Source organism: Vicia villosa, linkage group LG5, assembly GCF_029867415.1.
Source record: "Vicia villosa cultivar HV-30 ecotype Madison, WI linkage group LG5, Vvil1.0, whole genome shotgun sequence".
Taxonomy (NCBI): Eukaryota; Viridiplantae; Streptophyta; class Magnoliopsida; order Fabales; family Fabaceae; genus Vicia; species Vicia villosa.
In genome coordinates this window covers 147,722,322-147,744,258 of record NC_081184.1, presented here as the reverse complement: position 1 = coordinate 147,744,258, position 21,937 = coordinate 147,722,322, and the positions used below count along the sequence as shown (strand labels likewise).

Sequence of the window (21,937 nt, the reverse complement as noted above, 5' to 3'; positions counted from 1 at the left end):
AGAAAAGAGTACTAAGATGTGGGACAATGGTGAAGATGCATGGGAAAATTTTGATGGTGTTGGAACTCTTGAAGTTGCATCATTGTCTCTTGATGAGCCAAATTTGAAAGCCGCTCTATTTGCCGATGATGGCGAAGGAGGAGACGACATTGATACTACAACAATATCTTAGATTTAATATTTTTCAGTAATATAGTTATGTATTGAAAGTTCTATTATGAGTTTGGTTTTGTTAGACTATAATTTAGCTAAATATTTTATTTTAATTTTTATATGAGTATCTTAAACGTATCGCATTTTGTATTTTTCAATTAGTAACGTATCGCCGTATCGGATACGTATTGTATCCGATACTCGTATCGTGTACGTGTTTCATTGCATTTCACCATTACAATTCGAAATTTAATTATTGCATTCATTGTTTAATTTCATATCATAAATTTACTTTAATATTTAATTTTCAATTATAAATTTAAGTTATTCTTTATTAATAATAACTTACTTTAATTATATTATAACTATATTATAAATAAATATCTTTTCAAAATAAAATCAAAAAAAAATTTGGGATATTGGTTAATTCAGATATGCATATCCAAAAATCTCTGAAAATAAAATATTGGGATACTTCGAATATGCATATCCAAAAACGCCTGAAACTAAAAATTGGGTGCATACTAAGAGATTCCCTTAATGTTTCACGATGGCCAACAATACTATAAGATCAATCCAATTCAATTACCAATATAGATTTTCATCACGTTTGATTCACCAATTGTTTATTTGTATATAGATAATTGTTCCAGGCTGCACCCAATAAGACCGGCCTAATTCCATTACAGATTCACATATTGAAGTATTGCACTAGAGTAGAGCCACGCCTTCATCTCAACCGTTCATATTCATCAAACAAGAGATTATGTCTCGCCTCGTAACTTTTGGTGGCAATTTCAACTGTCATTCTTATATAAGTGTGGTTTTGCGTCACATCAATGTATTATTCATTCCTACACTTGCAAGTTTCACTTCTTACATTTTACTGATTTGAGCGTTGGAGTGCTATGATTGCAGATACCACTGTCTTTGCTCACCAGAGACATCTATTACTACATCAAAAATCTTGCTACGGTAGTCATCATTAACATACAACACATTTTTTGGTCCACTCTAGAATAGTGATGTTGTTTGCGGGAATCGTCTTTTGATTCTCATGAATTACCTTCATGTTCTCTCAATCTCTTTCGTTGCGCCATCACAAATATTTTATATTAGCCATTAGAGGCAACATAATTGTTTCTCTTATTAAGTTCTGATCACTATTAACCTATCAGAAATCGTTTTCACTAATCATCTTCAAAGGTAGGATCCAAGGCGACTCGATCTACCACGCATCATAACACAATTTTCGTGCTTGAAGTTTGATCGACAACTTAAATGTTTCAAGACACTATCGTGCCAATTCTTACTCTTATAGTATAAGAATCACATTCGTGCTAAGAAGCTTTGATCTTATCACTTCACTAGTTCTAGTACCATGTCAAAGTATGATTCCTTAACCGATCGAAGATACGTCTCTTCAACCTCTGTCATTCAGAAACAATTTCTATTTCATAACAACCTCCTCTTCCACTACCGGTTCAGCCTCCTGAGCTGGACAATCATAAAGTCTTTAACAACTTCAAGCAATGTTGGGAATGCACATTGAATTTTAAAAGAGTCAAAATAACATATACATTAAAATAGTCAATACAACAAAATTTAAAGTATTTCAAATTTTCTTCCATTTCCTTCAGAACCACTTCAAGTTCTACAAGTTCTTGATTTTGTTCCTAAATTATGGTTCTCTGTGTTTCAAGATTATGCAGTTGCTCTTCATTTTGTTTTGTTAAAATTTCCAACTTCCTTTTCTGCTTTATCATAAAATGATTCTTCTCATCTTCCATTTCTTTATATAACTAATCAAGGAAACCACATGTAATTTCAATATAACCTTGTATAAATTCAGAAACCAAATTGACCATGTTACAAAACAAGCTATGTTTTAGAAATATCCATAATGATGAAGGTTTTTAGATTGGTTACCCTAAAGTGTGGACATCCTCAAAATTGGTAATTGATGTTTCCCTTAAAATAATAACAATATTCCCACACCGACAACCGGGTATTATCACAACTTCGAGCTTTAAATATACCTTTGAATTAGAACATATAAAACTCTTGTCTTTGTGTTTACCATATTGCTTCACAATGGAATAACAATGCTCAGAATTCATTTGTATCTTCAATTGAGATTAAAAGATGAAGTGAAGTGTTTTAGCATTTGAGATTATGGCGATTATAGATGGAATTATTTGCCCTAATTTAATTTAGGGTTCACATATATGAAGAAAATCATGGAAACGATGATGGTGATGACAAATATGCCAACTGAGATGCCATGTAGACAATAATAAATTCCATTTATGAAAATTAGACGGTAGGACGTACGTGACACTTAATAATAAATTAAGGGACTACAAGGTTCACATATATGAAGAAAATCATGGAAACGATGATGGTGATGACAAATATGCCAACTGAGATGCCATGTAGACAATAATAAATTCCATTTATGAAAATTAGACGGTAGGACGTACGTGACACTTAATAATAAATTAAGGGACTACAATGGTCGTTTTAAAAGTTAAAGGATCAAACTGGACTTCGAGTGAAAGATAAGAGACAGAAAAAAAAATATTATAACAATATTTTTAATGATTTACTTACTATAATTAAAAATGAATGAATGGAACATAATTTTTTTTGTCACAAAATGTAACCTAACTAGATTTAGTGGGAAAATAGTATTTTAGTTATCTATTTATTAGTTAATAATAGATGAATCAATAGAAAAAGTTTTGACAAAAAAAAAACAAACATTGTAAGATTAGAGTTACATCTTCCTTTATAAACCTTAGTGTCTTTAGACAAATTTGAAACAACTCATTGAAAGAGTAGTTATGAATGAACCATTTTTCCTATCTATGGAGCAATTCCAATTCTCTAGAGTCAGAAAAAGGACACATTCACGTAGTCAATAACAGAATGTTTTGATGGCAAATGGATTTATTTCATCTAGAGAAAATTTGGAGATTTAAGATGTTGGCAGCATGGTTTGGAATGAATTGTGCCAAAAATTATTCTTTTAAGACATTCTAATGATTGATTATTCAGAATATATTTCTTTCAAGATGCATGATCTTGCTCAATCAATAATGCGGAACAAATGTATAATTTTAGAGAATGCAAACATGGCTAATTTGTCAAAAAACACACATCATATTAGTTTTTACTATGCCTTTAAAAAAGTAGAGTCCCTAAGAAAATTATTTCAATTCAAATACTATAGAAAACAAAAACCAGATTACTTCCCCACAAACTGTTCTCTTCAAGTTTTACGCACCTTCTCTTTTCCGTTATAATCACTCTGGGGTTTAGGACACTCAAGTTATTTTATTATGTTTATGTCAGATATGTTGTGGAACATATGGATGATTCTGACCTCTGCGAAAAAAGTTACATTTTTCCATTTTAGTTTTAACAAAAAATTGTCAAGGCTACAATAAAAAAGCAAAAAATCCAAAAGGAAGAAAGAAATCATGACAACAGAAGCTGGCTGGAGCTAGAATTTATGCGGAAGAAACCCCCTAACAATGAGAGTTGTGAACTTGTGACTCCATGTACAAACTGATAATAAGTCGTTGAATTAACCATGTATTAACTTTTCATTTTGGGGTAGGATCAAAACACATTATTTTATTGGATTGCTCAGCATACTTATATAAATGATATACTTGCTTAGATTAATATGGATTATTTTGTGTAGGTATTATGAATGTTTTATGAGCTTTCACATAATTTATAATTTAAAGAAAGTTATATAAAATGATTTTGTCCGCTTAAACACACTTATTCAGCCTTATGAAAATTTAGGACATATAGATGAAGTACGAAAAATATAAATTTCTTTTTGGGGTAGGATCAAATTGACAACACTGATTACCAATTTTTACTATGTGTGTTATACATGATGGTTAATAACCATATTTGGTTCTCTTTTTTTTTTTTTGCTCTTGACCACCGGTATAGTCCACTGGTTTCAATCCCCTCCCGATCACAGTTGCAGGGGATCGAACCGCGGTCCTCCCTACCAAATCTAGCGTCAATCACCACTGAACCAACTAACGATTGGTTACAACCATATTTAGTTCTTACTTTATAAATTTCCAAGTCTAACTTCTATAATTCATTTTACATTTAATTAATCTATCAAATGTTCCTCTTCTAACATATATTAGTAATATACATAATTACTATTTAGATTACATCACACAAAAATGTAAGTTTCCAAGCACTAATACTCTTTAAATATCATTTTATGTTCATATGATTTTTTATCAACACTAATACACCTTCGAATTTGAATCAATAATGTGATTGTAAAAGGAAAGAGAAAACATGATGACATAAAGAACCATCTCGGATCTAAGAAGGAACATAACAAATTCCCCAAAAGGACCAAAAGGCGGCTGCTATGTTTGCGGAAAATCAGGTCACTATGCTCGAGATTGCATGCACAACAAGTGCAAAAACAAAGTTAATGTTGTTCATGTCGATGACGACTTAATTGCTACGGTGAGTGAGATTATGGCAATAAAAGGCAAAGTACAATGGTGGAGGTATGATATGTGTGCTACCGTGAATGTCTCTTATGACACGACAACATTTATAACCTATTCCTAAGTAAATGATGGATAAGAAGTGCAAATGGGAAATGAAGTCAGATCTAGAGTCGTTGGAATGGGATTCGTGAACTCATTTTCACTTCTGAAAAGAAAGTCACTCTTGTCAATGTATTTAATGTCCCCGACATGAATAGGAACTTTGTTAGTGGGGACTTATTGGGAAAATCAGACATTAAGTCTCTATATGAATCGGGCAAACTAATATTGACTCGTAACAATGTATTTGTAAGAAAAGGATACCCCGCTGAGGGAATGATCAAATTTTGTACTACCGACAATATTATTAATGAAATTTTTAATTCTGCTTATATGCTTGAATCTATTTCTTTATGGCATTCTAGATTAGCACATATTGGTATTAGTACTATGAATAAACTAATTAAATTCGTATTAATCTCATGTAATATTTATGATTTTGAAAAATGTGTTAAATAAAAATCGATTAAGAAACCTTTCAAAAGTGTTGAAAAAAAATCAAATTTGCTTGATCTTGTGTATTATGATTTGTGTGAATTTAATGGCATGCTAACCTGTGGTGGAAACCGATATTTTATAACCTTTAATGATAATTGCTCTAGGTTCACGCATGTATACCTTTTAAAGCATACAGATGATGCCTTTAATGCCATTAAAATTTATAAAGTGGAAGTAGAAAATCAATTAAGTAGAAGTATCAAAGTATTTAGGAGTGATAGGGGCGGTGAATACTTTTCTATAAAATTTCATGCATATTGTGAAGAATATGGCATTATACATGAATGCTCTCCACCTCGTACACCACAACAAAATGATCTAGCCGAGAAAAAAAATAGAACATATCAAGAAATGATAAATGTTTTGTTAATGCATTCTGAATTGCCATGTAATTTGTGGGGTGAAGCATTATTATTTGCATGTCATATAATGAATATGATTCCTTTGAAGATAACTGGTATTTCTCAATAGGAGATATAGAAAGGTAGATCATCAAATATCAATTATTTTAGAGTAGGGGTGTATAACATATTACAAGAACATGGATCCTGAAAGAACAAAATTGGGTCCTCGAGGGATCAAATGTGCTTTTATAGGATATGCATCCAACTACAAAGTAGATTTTTAAATATGGAGTCTAATGTAATTGTTAAGTCCCGAGGTGTGGAATTCTTTGAAAACCCTATCACAAAGGATATAGAATCTGAGATTTCCCGCGGATTATTGAAATACAACCCGGAAGTCTTTCACGGATTGTTGAAACACAACTCGAGTCTAGGATAAGCAAAAAAGTCTGAAAAGCTAAGAATCTAGGACAAAATGAAATCGATTCTCAATTCTTTATTTTTTTACCTAGTTGAAGAAAATTGCGAGAATGATGTTCATAAGACCTCGTGTTTAAGGAATTGTCTACTGTTATTTTTTAAGTAGCCCAAAGACAAAAAGACAAGATTGTTAATAATCATAGATGTCACTGACAATGAGACAAAATCGTGAGTGACCATAATAACTAAACTTGAACAAAAAAAAAGAAAATTTCTTTACCCACCTCCCTATGGGTGGTCACCTCCTGCGAAAAACCAAAACTACCCCTGCTTCGGAAGTTCATTTCCGAAAGCGTGTTTTTTTTTAAAAATTGACTTACTTCGGAAGTTCATTTCCGAAACAATTATTTCGGAAGTTCACTTCCGAAATACTGCGATTTCTGCAGATTTATCAAAACACTCCCCTTCCCCCAATCATTTACCCTAAATCAAAACAAAAAGTGGCAGAGGCGGAAATTTGTGGAAACAGAATTCCAAAGCTGCATCAAGGCTCCAATCACACTGCTAAACAAGATTCAAAAGCCCTCAATCCTAACACTTTGTAAGTTTTGAAATTTTTAGATCTATTATTCAAATGCATGTTATTTAGGGTTTTAATTGCATAAATGATATATGGCTAGGTTGTTAGTAGTATTTAGGTTGTTTAGAAGCATTTTGATTTGGTTTGAAGGTTGATTTAGGGGTCTGCCATGGAAGTTGCAGGAAATTGCATCGCAGGGGTGTTTCGGAAGTTCATTTCCGAAAACACCTCCATCCCAGTTTTCGGAAATGAACTTCCAAAATATATCAGAAGTTCAAATTTTTTTGTTTTTTATTTTGTCTCGCATATTAATCGATTTCAATTGTTTACAGGAACATGTCTTCTAGAGAGGGCGCTAAGGGAAGAAAGGATTCTTCAAAGAAAGAGGTGAAAGAGGTGAAGGAGGTGAAGGAGGTGAAGGAGGTGAAGGAGAAGAAGAAGGTTTCGACCGACTCTACTTCTCGTTCCCAGGGGGCCCGGGGCCCGGATGCTCAAGCTCAGTCTTCAGGCGTGAGAGTCGTGATCAACGCTGATGGTTCTGAGACTGAGTGGGATGAGGATTGGTATAATTATCTTCATTCGGAGGAGTTCGCTCGTCGGGAAGAATAACGTGTTTTTTTTGTTTGATGTGTATTTTGTAACGCTCGTCGGGCAGAATAACATGTTTTTGTTTTGTTTTGTTCTGATTTCGGATTGTATCGCACAGTGTATTTGTATTGGATTTATCATGTTAGTTTTTGGAAGTGGTAACCGGGGTCGGAACATATGACGGATGAGGTGGATGTCTGGAGGAAGTAGAACTGGAGATACGTCCACCACGAGACAAAGTAGTCAATCAATGTAAGCTATAGTTTATGATTATCATCTGGGGACGTCATTTCTAAAAAATCAAGATTAAAAATAATAAGATTTTTTTTCCAATTTTTTGTAATGACGTCCCCTGATGATAATGATAAATTATAGCTTACATTGATTGGCTCCTTTGTCTCGCGGTGGACGTACCTCCGGGTCTTCTTCCTCCGGACATCCACCTCCTCCGTCATATGTTTCGGCTCCGGTTACACCTCCTCCGTCATTTGTTACTTTCAGTTGTACGTATTTTTATTAAAATAATAAATAAACCTTTTGAAATTTGGAAGCCTTTTTTTCTCCCCACCACTCTCTCATCCCCACCTACCCGTGTTTAACAATATGTAACTTTAATTTTATGTAATATTATCGTTGTAATTTTCACCCGATTAAATAAAGCGAATTGTTCATTTTCTTCTGTCCAGACCTATTTTCGGAAGTGCATTTCCGAATTCCTCCAAGGGGGGTGCGCTCGGAGATGAACTTCCGAAACACCACATTTTCTGAAAAGTGACTTTATTTCGGAGATGCATCTCCGAAATCAATATTTTATATTAAAAAAAACACGTTTTCGGAAGTTCATTTCCGAAAACACCTTTTTTCCAAAAAAAGTACCGTTTCGGAAATGAACTTCCGAAACAAGGGGTATTGTGGTAAATTCACCAGGGGTGGGCAAAAAGGTTAGGAGGTGGGTGAAGAAAAAACCAAAAAAAATCATTAAAACTAATAAAACAACCAACCAACCAACCATTAATAATAATCATTAATGATCATAAAACAACCGACCATCATCATACATGAGGATTAAAGTAACTATTAATCTACGTTAAATTGTCGAATATATAATTATTATGGAAAGGAGGAGTATTGTAAGCTTTAAAAATATAAATGTAATAAATGTGACATTTAATAATCACATTTATTTTTAATACACATAAAACTCTTTAAAATTATAATAATAAAAAGGAAAAATAAATAGAAGAAATTGAGAATATCTCAACCCTAATACTAATATCTTAGGCACCCCACACTATGATTGAAGTTTGGAAAGTACAGTCCAAGTGCACTACAGTTATTTAGTCTTAAGATTGAAAAAATACTTGTGAATGAACTTAACTCATGCCATCATGCTAGACAGAAAACAGTTGCCATAGCACCCGCGTAACTCTTTAATCTTATGTTAATAGACCTATCAAGTGCAAATTGACAATTATCTGTCCACTCCAATGAGATAAATTGTATTTCTTCTTACTTTACTTAATGAGGTAGGCCAAAACAACTTCCCCCCACCTTTCTTTTCTTCCTTTATTTGTTATCAGAATTCACTCAATAAAAAAAGGGTTAAGAACAAATTAAAAAGTCAATTGACTAGGGTGTGATCAATGATTGAGATAGATTAATTAAAGTGATATTCAAACTGCCATCACTTGGTCTCTAATGCATGGACCCCTCTTTTGTCTCCCTATACCTAAGAAATTTGCTACCCCCTATATACCCTATACCTCATCCTAACACTCAAATCCTCTTATATTCTTCTTGCTTAACTTTTATAAATTCCTCGTCACCTCTCCCAAGTTAGACTCATCTTTTTTTCTTCTCCACATCCACAAGATTGAGTATAGCCTTAGTTAACTAGACCAAGAATTTCAACCAATTATCATCATCTTCATTACTAGATCCATGCATCCACCCATGATCCATGTTACCAAAATCACACCAAACTCCTATCTCTTTCCTTTTGACCACATGCCATGAATTCTAAAATCAATCACTTTTTTCAAACCACCGATTTTTTCCTTCTCTCATCCAGCTAGCTAGCTTTAGACAAATCCCAACCAAACCCACCTGAATAACACTACCTTTTCAACATCAAATATCTCAAACCACTATAAAACCTATATATACACACATATATACATGTATCTCAACTTATACAAAAAACAAAATAAAAACATCTTGTGCTCAAGCTCAATAACACACACATATATATCCTAGCTCAAAACTTTGATATGTCAGCTGCCGTGGCTGCCGCCGCCTCCGCCGCTATCTCCGGCTATCAAAACTCCTCCTCAAGCAGCAGCAACCATAGTGAAGAGTTAATAACTTCACAAAGAATGCAAGTTTCTGTTGCTCCACCACTAAGCAGATACGAGTCACAAAAGAGACGTGACTGGAATACTTTCGGTCAATACCTAAAAAACCATCGTCCACCACTAACACTCTCTCGTTGCAGCGGTGCACACGTTCTTGAGTTTCTTCGTTACTTGGATCAGTTTGGAAAAACCAAAGTTCACTCTGAAAACTGTGCTTATTATGGAATCTCACATCCACCAGGTCCATGTCCTTGTCCTTTGAAGCAAGCTTGGGGGAGTCTTGATGCTCTTATTGGTAGGTTACGTGCTGCTTTTGAAGAGAACGGTGGTTCGTCGGAGATGAACCCTTTTGGAGCACGTGCTGTGAGATTGTATCTTAGGGAAGTTAGAGATGCTCAAGCTAAGGCTAGAGGAATTGCTTATGAGAAGAAGAAAAGGAAGAAGGTGAATGTTCAAAATCAACAAAATGGGTCAATGATGGTGGATCAGGATCATGGTATAGTGCATTCAGGGTATGGTCATGGTGGTGGCTATGTTGATCAGTACTCAGTTTTAAATGGGATAGCTTCTAGGAATGCTGCTGCAGTTTCTTACTTCTCAAATTAGTGTATTTAAGATATATACTTGAATTATTATATATATTACGCATAAGATTTCATGCATGTGTTGGTAGAATTTGTAGAATCATAAGGGTGTGGTCATTATTAATAGCCTATTATATCAATTCTGTAGTGTAATAGTTAACAGTGAAATTTCGTTCTATCTTATGGTTTGGTTTTTAGGGTAAGGAAAGTTGTAATTTGATTAATGATATTCTCTTATTTATCTATTCATTTGGAACAGCTTGCATTATATGATACATCTATTATTCGACTTTATTCTTTTCGGTTTGATTTTTAAATACACAAGATATACATGAAAACAAAGGGCATAAAGATTTGATATCTTGTTAATTGAGAAGTTTTTTATATTGAAGGAGGGAGTTGGTAGTATTTTTTTAAGAATTAATGAAGTTTTTTTTTTGTTGGAAAAAACCAAGGCAAAGTTTTTTTTTGTCAAATGATGATTATTTGTTTACGTGAATATGTGTTGAGTCTAATTCAACCTCTACTTAGATTTTAAAGACAGTCATCACTTATAAAATTATTTTTATATTTTATCTTGTGAGACTCTATTGTAAGTTAACAAGAGATTTATAAAGTAATAAAAAATTGTAAACTTGAACTCATTTAAAGATCTCATTAAATCTAGCAAATATTAGTTACATTAGGTAAGCGCATGAGAATATTTTCAAAACAATAACTAGTCAGAGACCCGTGCTTCCGCACGGGTGATTTTTTTTTCTGGTGTAGTATTTTTGTAATGATATGAATAATATAAATAAAAGGAATTATAAGCAATATGCATAATTAAAAGGAATTGTTTTACTTGAATAGAGTTAGAGTTTTATTGATTGCTCTGTTATACTCCCAATTCTTTGAAAACCGAATATCCATAGGAATCGTTTTGAAATTTGAAAATAAATACTTTAGTTTTCAAATAAAAGTCATTATTGTTTAAAATAAAATAGGCATTGTATTGAAAGTGGCCCTTAAGATTAAACATTATTATCGTATTCATGTGCTAATTTTGTGTGTAATAAAGAACCATATAAAAAAGGACATGTGAGTTGAAAAAAAAAATAAAATTTTAACAAATGCAAATGTAAAATTTTAAATATAAATGAAAAATATGAAATAATTTACTTAATTGTAAATTTAACAATAATTATATAGAAAACAATGATCCACAAAAAAATGTTTAAGATAGGTTAAGAACACAATAGAAAAATTGGGTCAGGTAATTTAATAATTGACGGTCCAACAACAATTAAAAAAAATGATATAGATCACTATGGTTTAATTATAAATGAAAAATGATCATATAAATTCAATTATATTAAATAATCATATAAAAAATACAATAAGATGGAGATAATAAAATGAAATATTAACATTTAAAAATAAAAATCATCTCTCAAATAAAGACAATGATTGATTAAAATAAAATAGACATTATGTTGATAGTGACCCGTGAGATAATAAATAAATAAATAATTAGAGAAAAAATTAAAATGAAAGTAAGAAAGTGTGAAAAAATGTGAGAGAAATTTGAAATTTTAATTAAGATAGAGAAAATGTGTAATGATCGATTAAAAAAAATTAAATATTGAGTTGATAGTGGCCCGTGAAATAATTAAATATTTTTGGGAATAATAATTAAATGATCGATTATTAATATTTCTTGCGATAATAGATAAATGTTGAAAAATTAAAATATGGAAAAATGAAATGCGAAAGAAATTTGAAATTTTTAGTAAGATTAAAATTTAAAAATAGATTATTAATATTTTTTGTGATAATAAATAAATTAAGAAAAATTAAAATGAAAGTAAGAAAGTGTGGGAAAATGAAATGTAAAAGAAATTTAAATATGACTTCCATCATCCATGGCTTACATGTGATGTCATCATTCATGCAATAAAGTTGTAGGAAAAATGTTATTTAATTCGGACCAATGAAAAGCTAACACTTGGTGCATCCATTCAATAAAGTTGAAAGAGTGAATACTTAATTTGTTAGTTACAAAAATGACCTTTTATTAGTGCAAATAAATTTTGGTGAAAGAGTAATTTAGGCAATTTGATCAATCTATTATTAATGAATAGATAGTAGATAGATAGTAGATTAAAGCTCAAGAGAAATACCCAAAATTTCTTTGCATTATGCTTTGAATGGATAACATCTAACTTCGAGAGGTCTTAGTTTGTGGTGTTAAGAATCAATCCATCCCATCTGTTGAATGGTGGGGAATATATTTTTACGGTATTCATTCTTCAGAATCAAAGTTTGAATGACCTGCATTAATGAAAAGCTCCCACTGCTTTTCATGGAGAAGATGGTGAAGTGGAGGCTGTGCTTCAAGCTTGCTCATTCTACTGTTTTTTTTTTCTTATAAAAAAAAAACATAGAGGGGTTTGCAAAATTCATTCAGAACTTTGGTTTTTGTGATTTCCAAATAATTAGTGCACAAAGCATCTAAGCATAGTGGTGATCACCGCCATGGTGGTGATCATTTTAAAACTATCGCAATTATTTGCAACCATGCATCAATTCATTTTATTATAATAAAAAATACTTTGGGATACTTCACTCGTACATTTGAATAAGCAGATAAAATCAACTTACAGACAAGAGTGTATCAAGTATGTCAAATTTACATGCTCCATGCCAGTAGGAGTAACTATTTGTTCTACAACCACCATTCAGCAATATCTATTAATATTATACATCAAGCAAACAGGAATTTGCCGGTTGCATTGTATTGAGACTAAGGCAAACAAAAAATTAATAGAGAATATAATCACACTCAAGCTGAATATAAAAAAATATCTGTAAAAACCAATAAATAAATATTACTCAGTCCAAAGCATTGAAGAAAATAGCAAGGATAACACACATTTCTGAGCCAAAAACCCAAAACTGCTACACATGATATAGACACCTCTTTCGTGAAGCCAGGAACTCAGGGGACAAATTTAATGTCTTTGAAGTATTCATGCTCAAGAGCGCCCCTGGCAGTAATTCTTCTGCTTGGATCCAAGCGAAGCATACTCTGGAATACAACACACAACACATTCATATACTAATGTAAGAACCAATTAAAATCAATGAAAGCAATCAATCATTAGGGAGAGCATAAAACATGCATGTTAATATTTTTTAATTGATGAACACAAAGCAGAGGACAATCACTTTCACTCTTCCTATCCTTTCAGTTCCAAACTTAATCAATTTGTACATTCCTAATTGGTAAAATCATGATTGATGAAGTTTGTTATAAATCGCCAAACAGAAATGTTTGTGACCTCATATCACCATTTTGCATGGTCAACCTTTTTACCCAAGTCTGAATAGTGAGAAATGACCTCTAATCGGTCATTGTTTTAACAAATAAAGGTAGTGTTAATCTACAACATTATGAGAAACATTACCATCTGATACTTGAGCTTTTCTAACTGCTTTGAATGTGGATCTTTAGTTTTATCCTAGTTCTAAAATAACAGTTGGTACTTCCTCTTCATTGATAACAAAATATGCATAACATTTGGTTTCAATTTATCACCGTGATTTTCTTCATTATTTAAAAAAATATCATATTTGATGCTGTCACAGTTAGTACTTCCTCTTCGTTGATAACAAAATATGTAAAACATTTGGTTACATTTTATCACCGTAATAGACACATTTACTTTCTTCATTATTTAAAAAAGTATCATATTTGATGCAGTCACTTACAGATAACAGATCAAGACCAGATGGCTCAAGATTTGGGACTAGAGTTGCTAGGTCCTGCAAAACAAAAAATAAGGTTAAACATGGCAATGAAATCCTAACATTATTTAATGTGAGTTAAAGATACATTGTATTACCTTAGATGGCCATTTCGGAAAGGCTGATTTAAAATCAGGCAATGAAGTCACTCCAGGCCATGTATCTTCATTTGGTGTACCCGTGATTCTTCATATAAGGAACAATGTACAAAATTATAAGCAGACATTATGTACTGTTTATTTGTTTGTTATATGCTTGTTTGAAAGGAAAAATATATTGGCCGAATTATATTAGATTGCAATACTGGTGGTATAAAAGTCCCTGAGCTATATTTTGAAACAAAAGTATACACTTTGATCAAAACATTAACAGAAGATTCTAGTAAAATATGTTGCAAATCTCTAAAAGGATCCTTTCGGTTTGCCCTTTTTTTTTGTCATAAAGCCCTAAACTAGATTACAAAACACAGCCCAAACTCCAATTTTATCCTCATAACTACCAACCAATTCCAAATGGTCTTAAATCTATGAGAAATGTCAATGTAAAATACAGGAATCAGAGAGTTCATACCACTTATTATTTGCATTCATCAATTAAAGTAATACATACAGTATTCAGGTCCTTTCAACTGAATCCCTGTCTAGACTATTCTAAACTATTAAAACCTGAAAAAATCTGTAACCTAACAATCATTAAGATTAATCGAAAGTTGGAAAATCACAGTACACATTTGAGCCATAATTCAAATTTAAGTCTGGAGCCTTTTAATGGACTTAGGAGGCATTCTTTGTCCAATTTGTATCTGGCAGAATTTTATATGATATATCTAATTAACTGTAAAACTTATGGCAAAAAAGCTACATACCTGAATATTTTAAACAATTCATCAATCTCAGAATCTCCGGGGAAAAGTGGTCGCTGGTTTATCATCTCTGCAAATATGCATCCCACTGACCAGACATCAACTGGGGTAGAATAATGACGGGACCCAAGCAATATTTCTGGAGCTCTGTACCATAGTGTCACCACCTAAAAACAATCGCCAAAACCAGTGTAAAAATAGGAATCAATATCTAGTCATAAAATCCCATCTATCATTATACCTGTTCAAAAGATTTTTATGTTCTTAATTTAATAAATCTTTTAATTTAATAACTTCAAGCATCTGTTTCAAAGAAATATAGACTACCTGGCCCTTGCTTCCCATGTTTACTTGTAGAACTCCCTAACTTATATATTTCATGTATTTAAATTTTCAACTTTATAAGAATGGCAATAATCTAAGAATTAGTTAGATGGATAACATAAAACAGACCATATTATTTTACAGTTCCCATAAGACAATTTCCTTGTTAATTTGGGAGTTAAATTCATTATCTCGGTAAAGAAATGTTAAAATTAGCAATCCATTAGGGGGAAAGACAAATAATACATCAATAACAGCGACCATCTAGCCTTCTCCAGTCTCCCAGTAGGTGAGTTGACAAAATAGGACAATCAATGGCATAGGATTCTGTTAATAACTATTTGAGCAAAATCGTCTAGAGAAAGGTCTTTATACTGCTCTCTGCTAACTATGTAGGTCTCCCTTTACGACTTTTAATCAAACTATCCTCTATTTGATAACTTTTCTCACTAGCCAGTGGCCGCCTACTGTAACCACAATCATCTTCTCAACTGTCCAAACAATCCTACACGAGTTTTCATCATTGTTTCCTCAATTTAATAATAATAAGATACCCAAGAGGAGGGTCCAACAGATAACAAATTATAGTCAGGGAGAAGAAATGATAAACTGAAAGATTTATTGCATTGCTATAGCATTATAAAATCTTAAAATTTAGGTTGGGCTTAACTCAACCTTATAAAACAGGCATGTATGGTGAGGATTGCCCCCACTTATAAACACAACATAGGCCATATCTCTAAGCAATGTGGGACTAAATCAACCCCTTCAAACCCAACACAATGAAGGTGTTGGAGGCTGCAATGAAGCCAAGCCAAATGCCACAATTTAGGCGACTAGGGGCGGACTACAATGAAGGTGGAAATTCCAACATAGACCAATAAGGTTTCCGACTAAAGTTTGCAGTTCAAAATTATTCAAACATTAAAGTTAAGCATGTGTACTTAATTATTATCTTGTGCATCAGCCCATTAATTTCAAATTTTCAGAACCTCCATAGATGACCAAATTCCAAAAGCCAACATAAGTTAGCAGCATACAAACCTCATGTGTAAATGTCCTAACAGGAATTCCAAATGCTCTAGCCAATCCAAAATCTGCAAGCTTTAGCGCATTAGAGCTGCGATCTATCAACAGATTTTGTGGTTTCAAGTCTCGGTGAAGAACTCTATGAGAATGACAGTAAGCAATGCCACAGAGAATTTGATAGAGGAACATCTGCAGAAAACATCATTAAACAATTCAAATTCCAAATTAATTGGCCCACTTTGTCACTATTATTAGATTGTCTCTTTTCCAATACGTGATAAAATACATTCATATTAATGATGAGTGATAAGGTAGAAGTATTTAATCGTGATAAAAAATGCACAATTAAATGGGAAGGGAAACTAAAACACATATGCTCCAGCGCAGATAATTCATTTCAAAGTTGAGGCAGGCAATGAAAAGGGGGGCAAACATCTAATGAAAGACAAAAGATGCAAACTAATACACCATTTTTACAGTCATGTGATGCTTTGCACCAGCAAAGAAGACTAGAGTTCCTTCTGATGTAGAAAATATATACGTTATGATCAACGGAGCACGGACAAGATGCGAGTATCAGATACGATGTGTATTCAATACGACAATACGTCACTAATTGAATAATAAAGGATACAATACGTTTAAAATACATATATAAAATTAAAATTATACATCTAGTTAAATCATAGTCAAACAAAAATCAAACACATAACATAATTTTTAACATGTTACGTGAAAGATTTAAAGAAGGAAGAAAGGAACTTGCAGACGAATCTAAAATTTTCCTTAATAAATAATATTAATAAAACGTAAAAAGAAAGTCATAATTAATCTGAATTAAATTTCAAATATCGGTAATTGATAGCAAGAAATTATAGAGAATAAAACCAATCTTACAAAAGGACAAGTATTAGGAAAAAATTAAAGGGAGGGTATTAAAGAAAACAACCGTTAAAAAGTGAGTGAATGACTCTGAGAAAAATGAAGAGTCATGTATCTGCATCAGATCGGAGCCGTTTCGCCGTCATATCAGATTTATTTATTTATTTTCTAAAATAAATAAATTTAGATACTCTTTTGATATGTATCGGCGTCGTATCGCAGTGTATCGGCGTATCAGATACGATTCGACTGAGATTTTGACATCCGTGCTTCGTAGGCTATGATTAGTTCATAGACCCAGTTTACTTTTTGTCAAAAACAAAGAATTTCAATTTAAGTAGCAAGCACCTTCACTTTCAGTGAGTAACTAAAAGCCACAGTCAACATGCTAAAGTTAATTTTTTCTCGAGAACAGATAATCATACTTCATTTTCAGAAAGCACAGATCCACTTAGCAGGCCCAATCAACATACTAAAGGCCAAACTTAATCAACCTGTCACTCGTCTTCATAAATATTCACTCTAGTCCTATTTATAAGAGAAAATTGACTTTTTAGATTCATTAAATAATCAATGTATTTGATATATTATACAGTCCAGATGCATTGATTAAGCAATTAACTTAAAAAACAAATTTTCTCTTATAAATAGAACCAGAGGGAAACTATTATGGACAAAATCAACATACTAAAGGTCAAACCTAATTAACCTGTCACTCATCTTCGTAAATAGCAAACTATTATGGACAAAATCAAACCAATCAACTGCAATCCAACTTGCAATTCATCACAAAATTCAAGAGACATGCATAATATGTATGCACCTGCATTTTGACAAACTATAGTTATGTTGCCAACCAAAATGTTAATAAATCACCATTGGCTTTCATTTTTTATTCATTTAATTTTTAGAGAGACGGGCCTGGAGATACGAAAACCATTCAATCAATGCCTGAGTAGTATTTCTTGCTACTTCGTTACTTTCGTAGTCATAAAAAAGCTCAAAATTTCTAAAGAAAACAGAAGCAGAAAAGTCACACACTTTTACTTGTCGTTGATCTTTGGAAAATTCCGGAGATGAATCCATATGCTTCTTTAGATCTAAGTCAAGGTACTCAAAAACAAGATACAATCGCTTCTCACTATGCACAACATCCTGCAACCTGCCATCCACATAACCATCAACCATAACTCAGTAAGCAAATAGTTAAAGAAGTAGAATAACATTAGGACACCAATGTATGAATTATGAACTAATTGAAACAACATATCCAACAAGTCTTAAATCAACAACAGGTTTTCCAGTGCCACCCAATCCTAATTTTAACAGTATAAATGGAATTAGACTATCACATTGGCCACAAGACAGGGGCAGAATCATGAAGAGCACGGATCACACGATAATGTAGGTAGCATTGCAGCAGCACATATGCAGCATTGGGCTGACCAGGATAATTCAAATACATATTCAATTCGTAAAGGCATAAACTATCAGCAACATCATCATATACACTAGTTTAGCCATGTCAGAATAATCACACAGTTAGAAAGCATTTCTCATACGCAGCATCGGATTGACCAGGAAAACACAAATACATATTCAATTCGTAAAGGCATAAACTATATCAGCAACATCATCATACACTAGTTTAGCCATGCCAGAATAATCACACAGACAGAATTGTTCATACGCAGCATCGGATTGACCAGGAAAATTAGACACCAAACACTGTTGTTCTGTGCAGATCTATTAACTGTAACACCAATGTACCAAAAACAGTACAAGAGAAACACACACCGAGACTCTAAACCTCACATTAAACACTAATCCTCCTAATTTCAAACATAATATCATTACTCAGAGCATCAATTACAACATCAGCATCCAACGCATTACTAATCAGAATACCTAACAATATTCCGGTGCTGCATTTCTTTCAAAAGCGAAATCTCTCTTATGGCAGTGCTAGGAACTCCCTCATCTTCCTGTTCGAGTCGAATCTTCTTCAAAGCAATCGTCTCATTGGTAACACGGTCCCTAGCCTTGTACACTACACCGTATGTACCTTCTCCTATTTTCTCAACCTTCTCATACTGCAAGAACTTACAAAATCAGCAAAAACAATCGGAGCATATTTTCATATTCGCAAAATGAAATTAAGACTAGAAGCGCGTTTCGCTAACCTGCTCCATCGGAGAAACTCTCAAAGTTCAAAGCGAAGTTCTTGTTCTACGTAACATCAAAGAAAGAGAAAAAAAACATGGAGTGAAATTAGAGAGAATAGTAAACGATTGAAGATGAAGATGAAGAAGAAGATCTAAGCAGTTACCGGAGCGAGAAACGGTTACACAGACAGCGCGCCGTATAGTCCTCCCAGTCTCATAGTCTAGTCTCAGTCTCAGTCTCCGCCTCTCTTAAATGTTCAGTCTTTTTCTATTCCTCTTATTCTCACCCTCCTCTCTTTTACTCTTTTCTCTTTTACTCTTTTTAATAATAAAAATCAATATTGAATTTTAATTTTAATTTTTTTTCTTTCTACCAATGAATTTATTGTTACTATTATTTTGATTTTTTTTTCTTTCTACCAATGAATTTATTGTTACTAGTTAAAACTAGTTAAAAATCCGCGCGAAATATATTGATAATTAAGATTAGATAAAAATGCGCGAATGTACCGATAATTTTATTATTAGTAATGATAAAGTTAGTTAAAAATCGCGCGAATACATTTTAAATATTATAGTTATTAGTAGTAAAATTAATTAGAAGTTCGCGCGAATACATTTTAAATGATACAGTTAATAATATTAAGTTAAAGAAAGTTATTAATCAATTTAAATTGATTAATTTATTAATGTGTTTGAGATAAAACATTAATATCAATTTTACTCATTAATAATGTATTATATTTATTTATCACTCATTGAGGTATCAAGTATTTATTTATTAAACTCCTCAAATTATTTTTTACTGCTCATAAAATTTACATTAAAAGTAAGTTTTTTATAATTAACAAATATTGAGATTTGATCTCACTCAAGAAAAAAGGTTTTTGAAATATTGACAAAAACTTCTCTATCTCATGAATGAAAAAGGTTTGCAAATTTCAAAGAAGAACATAGCAAAGTCAGAGTGAGAGGATGAAGTTGTCACGATGGCAAATTTGTTCGTTGATCCTCATAATTGTAATAACTGATAAGAGTTCTAAAGTTTAATGTTTGATTTGGTTTTACTAAACACTTTGTTTATGTTTTATTTTTTTTCTCTTTCTTCTTCTTATGATTCTTAATTTTTTAATATATTTTGATGGGTCTTTGATGTGTAGATTTTTCTAATAAATCTAAAGATTTAGTTAGAGGAGTAAAAAAATATAAATTTGAGTATAACTTAATTGATGAGTATATTGAAGGTTATAAACAATGTCTTGGTCACCATCACTCTCTGACATCGAGAAAAATCATTACGGTGGTTTGTGAAAACTTTATCATGGAGCCTAAGAGATTGGAAGTTGTTGTAATATATAATTTATGATTCCCAAAGTTGTTCATTCCAGAACTCCAAAGTTATAGATTGTTTGTTTATTGATGCGAGTAAGCTCCTTAGCAAGGTGTTTATTTTGTCATTTGTTGTTCAGCCCTCAGGAGCGGGTCGTGAGGTGCCAGTTTGCGCATTTCATGAAGTAGATATACATTTGACTCTAGTAACCCTTGAAATTCTTCGTTCAGGGGAAGGGCGTAAAGTGTCCCGAATATCGGAGGAGATTGCAACTTATTTTTAGGATTAAATGATGAAGTGGCGAGTCCCTTCTCCCGATGGATTTTTTTAATCACAATTATGTTGGCCACATATTGTGGATCTTTGGAGTTATGAATCACTCTTCTTACTGAAGTTACCATTTCTAATGTTGGAGTAAATGGTTTAAAAGTTATCTTCGTCAGCGCAAACAACCTAAATGTTACTTCATGTAAGGAAGCGTATCTTAATGGTGTATATGGCCAGAAATGATCAATATCGGCATTGAAGATCTCTCATACCTGGTAGTTATGAATGGATAAAGGGTGATATTTACAAATATTTTAACACCCAAGTTAGTGACAATTACATATGAGAGGTATCAAGTTTTAGGCTTTGTTTGGGAGTTTGGAGTTTGAAAATAGGAAAGATTCGATGAAAAGAATAGAAACACCGGTTAAGAGAGTTTTGGAGGGTTTGTTTTTTTTCATAACACAAAAAACACCTTGTACCTCCGGGATGCCAGAACAACTTAAAGCACATCTCCCTTCATAAACCTCATGCTTGGGGGGCTTATGTACCTCTAGGATGTCAAAACGACTTAAAACACCTCGCCCTTGAAGGTAGAGAAAAACACAAGAAAGGGGGAGCTTGTTGGTATTGTGCTGCTGTTGCTACTACTGACGTGGTTATATGCATGATGTCTTATTAGATGTTTTAACATACTACCTGTTGAGGTTTATGGAGAACCTTGGTTATTGTGCTCTGAGTTATGAGTGAGGCTTCTGCTGTATGTGCCTCTATTGTGTGTTTTTGGATATCTTAGGCTGGACTTTTTGGTGAATTGGGTTTTCCCCTATTGGGGGAGAAATTGTTGGTTTTCTTGTGCTTTTGGGTTTTCTCTTTAAGGGGGAGAATTGGTTTTAACAAGGGGAGTAGTTGTACTTGTCTGATCTGCAATTGCATCTGATCTGTAATTGTATTGTATTTCAGATATATTTATATGATTGCAGAATTTACAAAATTTACATGTTCTTATGTAGCTTGTGTTTTTGTTTGTGGTTTTAGTACCATGGTTTTAGGATTGACAACAATTTTGCTAAAACATTGTTCACATCAAGATGTTATGGAAGATGTTCTAACATGCCCATGGATTGCTGAGTAGTATCTATAGAGGAACCTAAACCTAAT

At 32.7% G+C, this 21,937-nt stretch overlaps 2 protein-coding genes across 2 annotated transcripts; one reads left to right on the top strand and one right to left on the bottom strand.

The window, feature by feature from the left end:
- Positions 1-8,983: 8,983 nt before the first annotated feature.
- Positions 8,984-10,416, top strand: LOC131603091 (protein LIGHT-DEPENDENT SHORT HYPOCOTYLS 4-like). Its single transcript, XM_058875343.1, has one exon. It carries the CDS (start codon positions 9,461-9,463, stop codon positions 10,148-10,150), a length of 690 nt encoding a protein of 229 aa, XP_058731326.1. The 5' UTR covers positions 8,984-9,460; the 3' UTR covers positions 10,151-10,416.
- A 2,327-nt stretch (positions 10,417-12,743) lies between these two features.
- Positions 12,744-19,469, bottom strand: LOC131603090 (cell division control protein 2 homolog 2). Its single transcript, XM_058875342.1, has 9 exons — positions 19,344-19,469; positions 19,198-19,243; positions 18,923-19,107; positions 18,056-18,176; positions 16,148-16,321; positions 14,783-14,946; positions 14,016-14,103; positions 13,882-13,935; positions 12,744-13,198 (listed from the first exon to the last, which is right to left on the bottom strand). Exons 2-9 carry the CDS (start codon positions 19,204-19,206, stop codon positions 13,109-13,111), a joined length of 885 nt encoding a protein of 294 aa, XP_058731325.1. The 5' UTR covers positions 19,207-19,243; positions 19,344-19,469; the 3' UTR covers positions 12,744-13,108.
- Positions 19,470-21,937: the final 2,468 nt, after the last annotated feature.

What these genes read in the sequence shown, in the direction of transcription:
- LOC131603091 (XM_058875343.1), top strand. Translation starts at nt 9,461, where the DNA reads ATGTCAGCTGCCGTGGCTGCCGCCGCCTCCGCCGCTATCTCCGGCTAT.
- LOC131603090 (XM_058875342.1), bottom strand. An exon ending in CAGCACCGGAATATTGTTAG is followed by an intron (nt 18,177 to 18,922) that starts GTATTCTGATTA and finishes TGTGGATGGCAG; the next exon opens with GTTGCAGGATGTTGTGCATA. An exon ending in CTGGTCTTGATCTGTTATCT is followed by an intron (nt 13,199 to 13,881) that starts GTAAGTGACTGC and finishes GTTGTATTCCAG; the next exon opens with AGTATGCTTCGCTTGGATCC.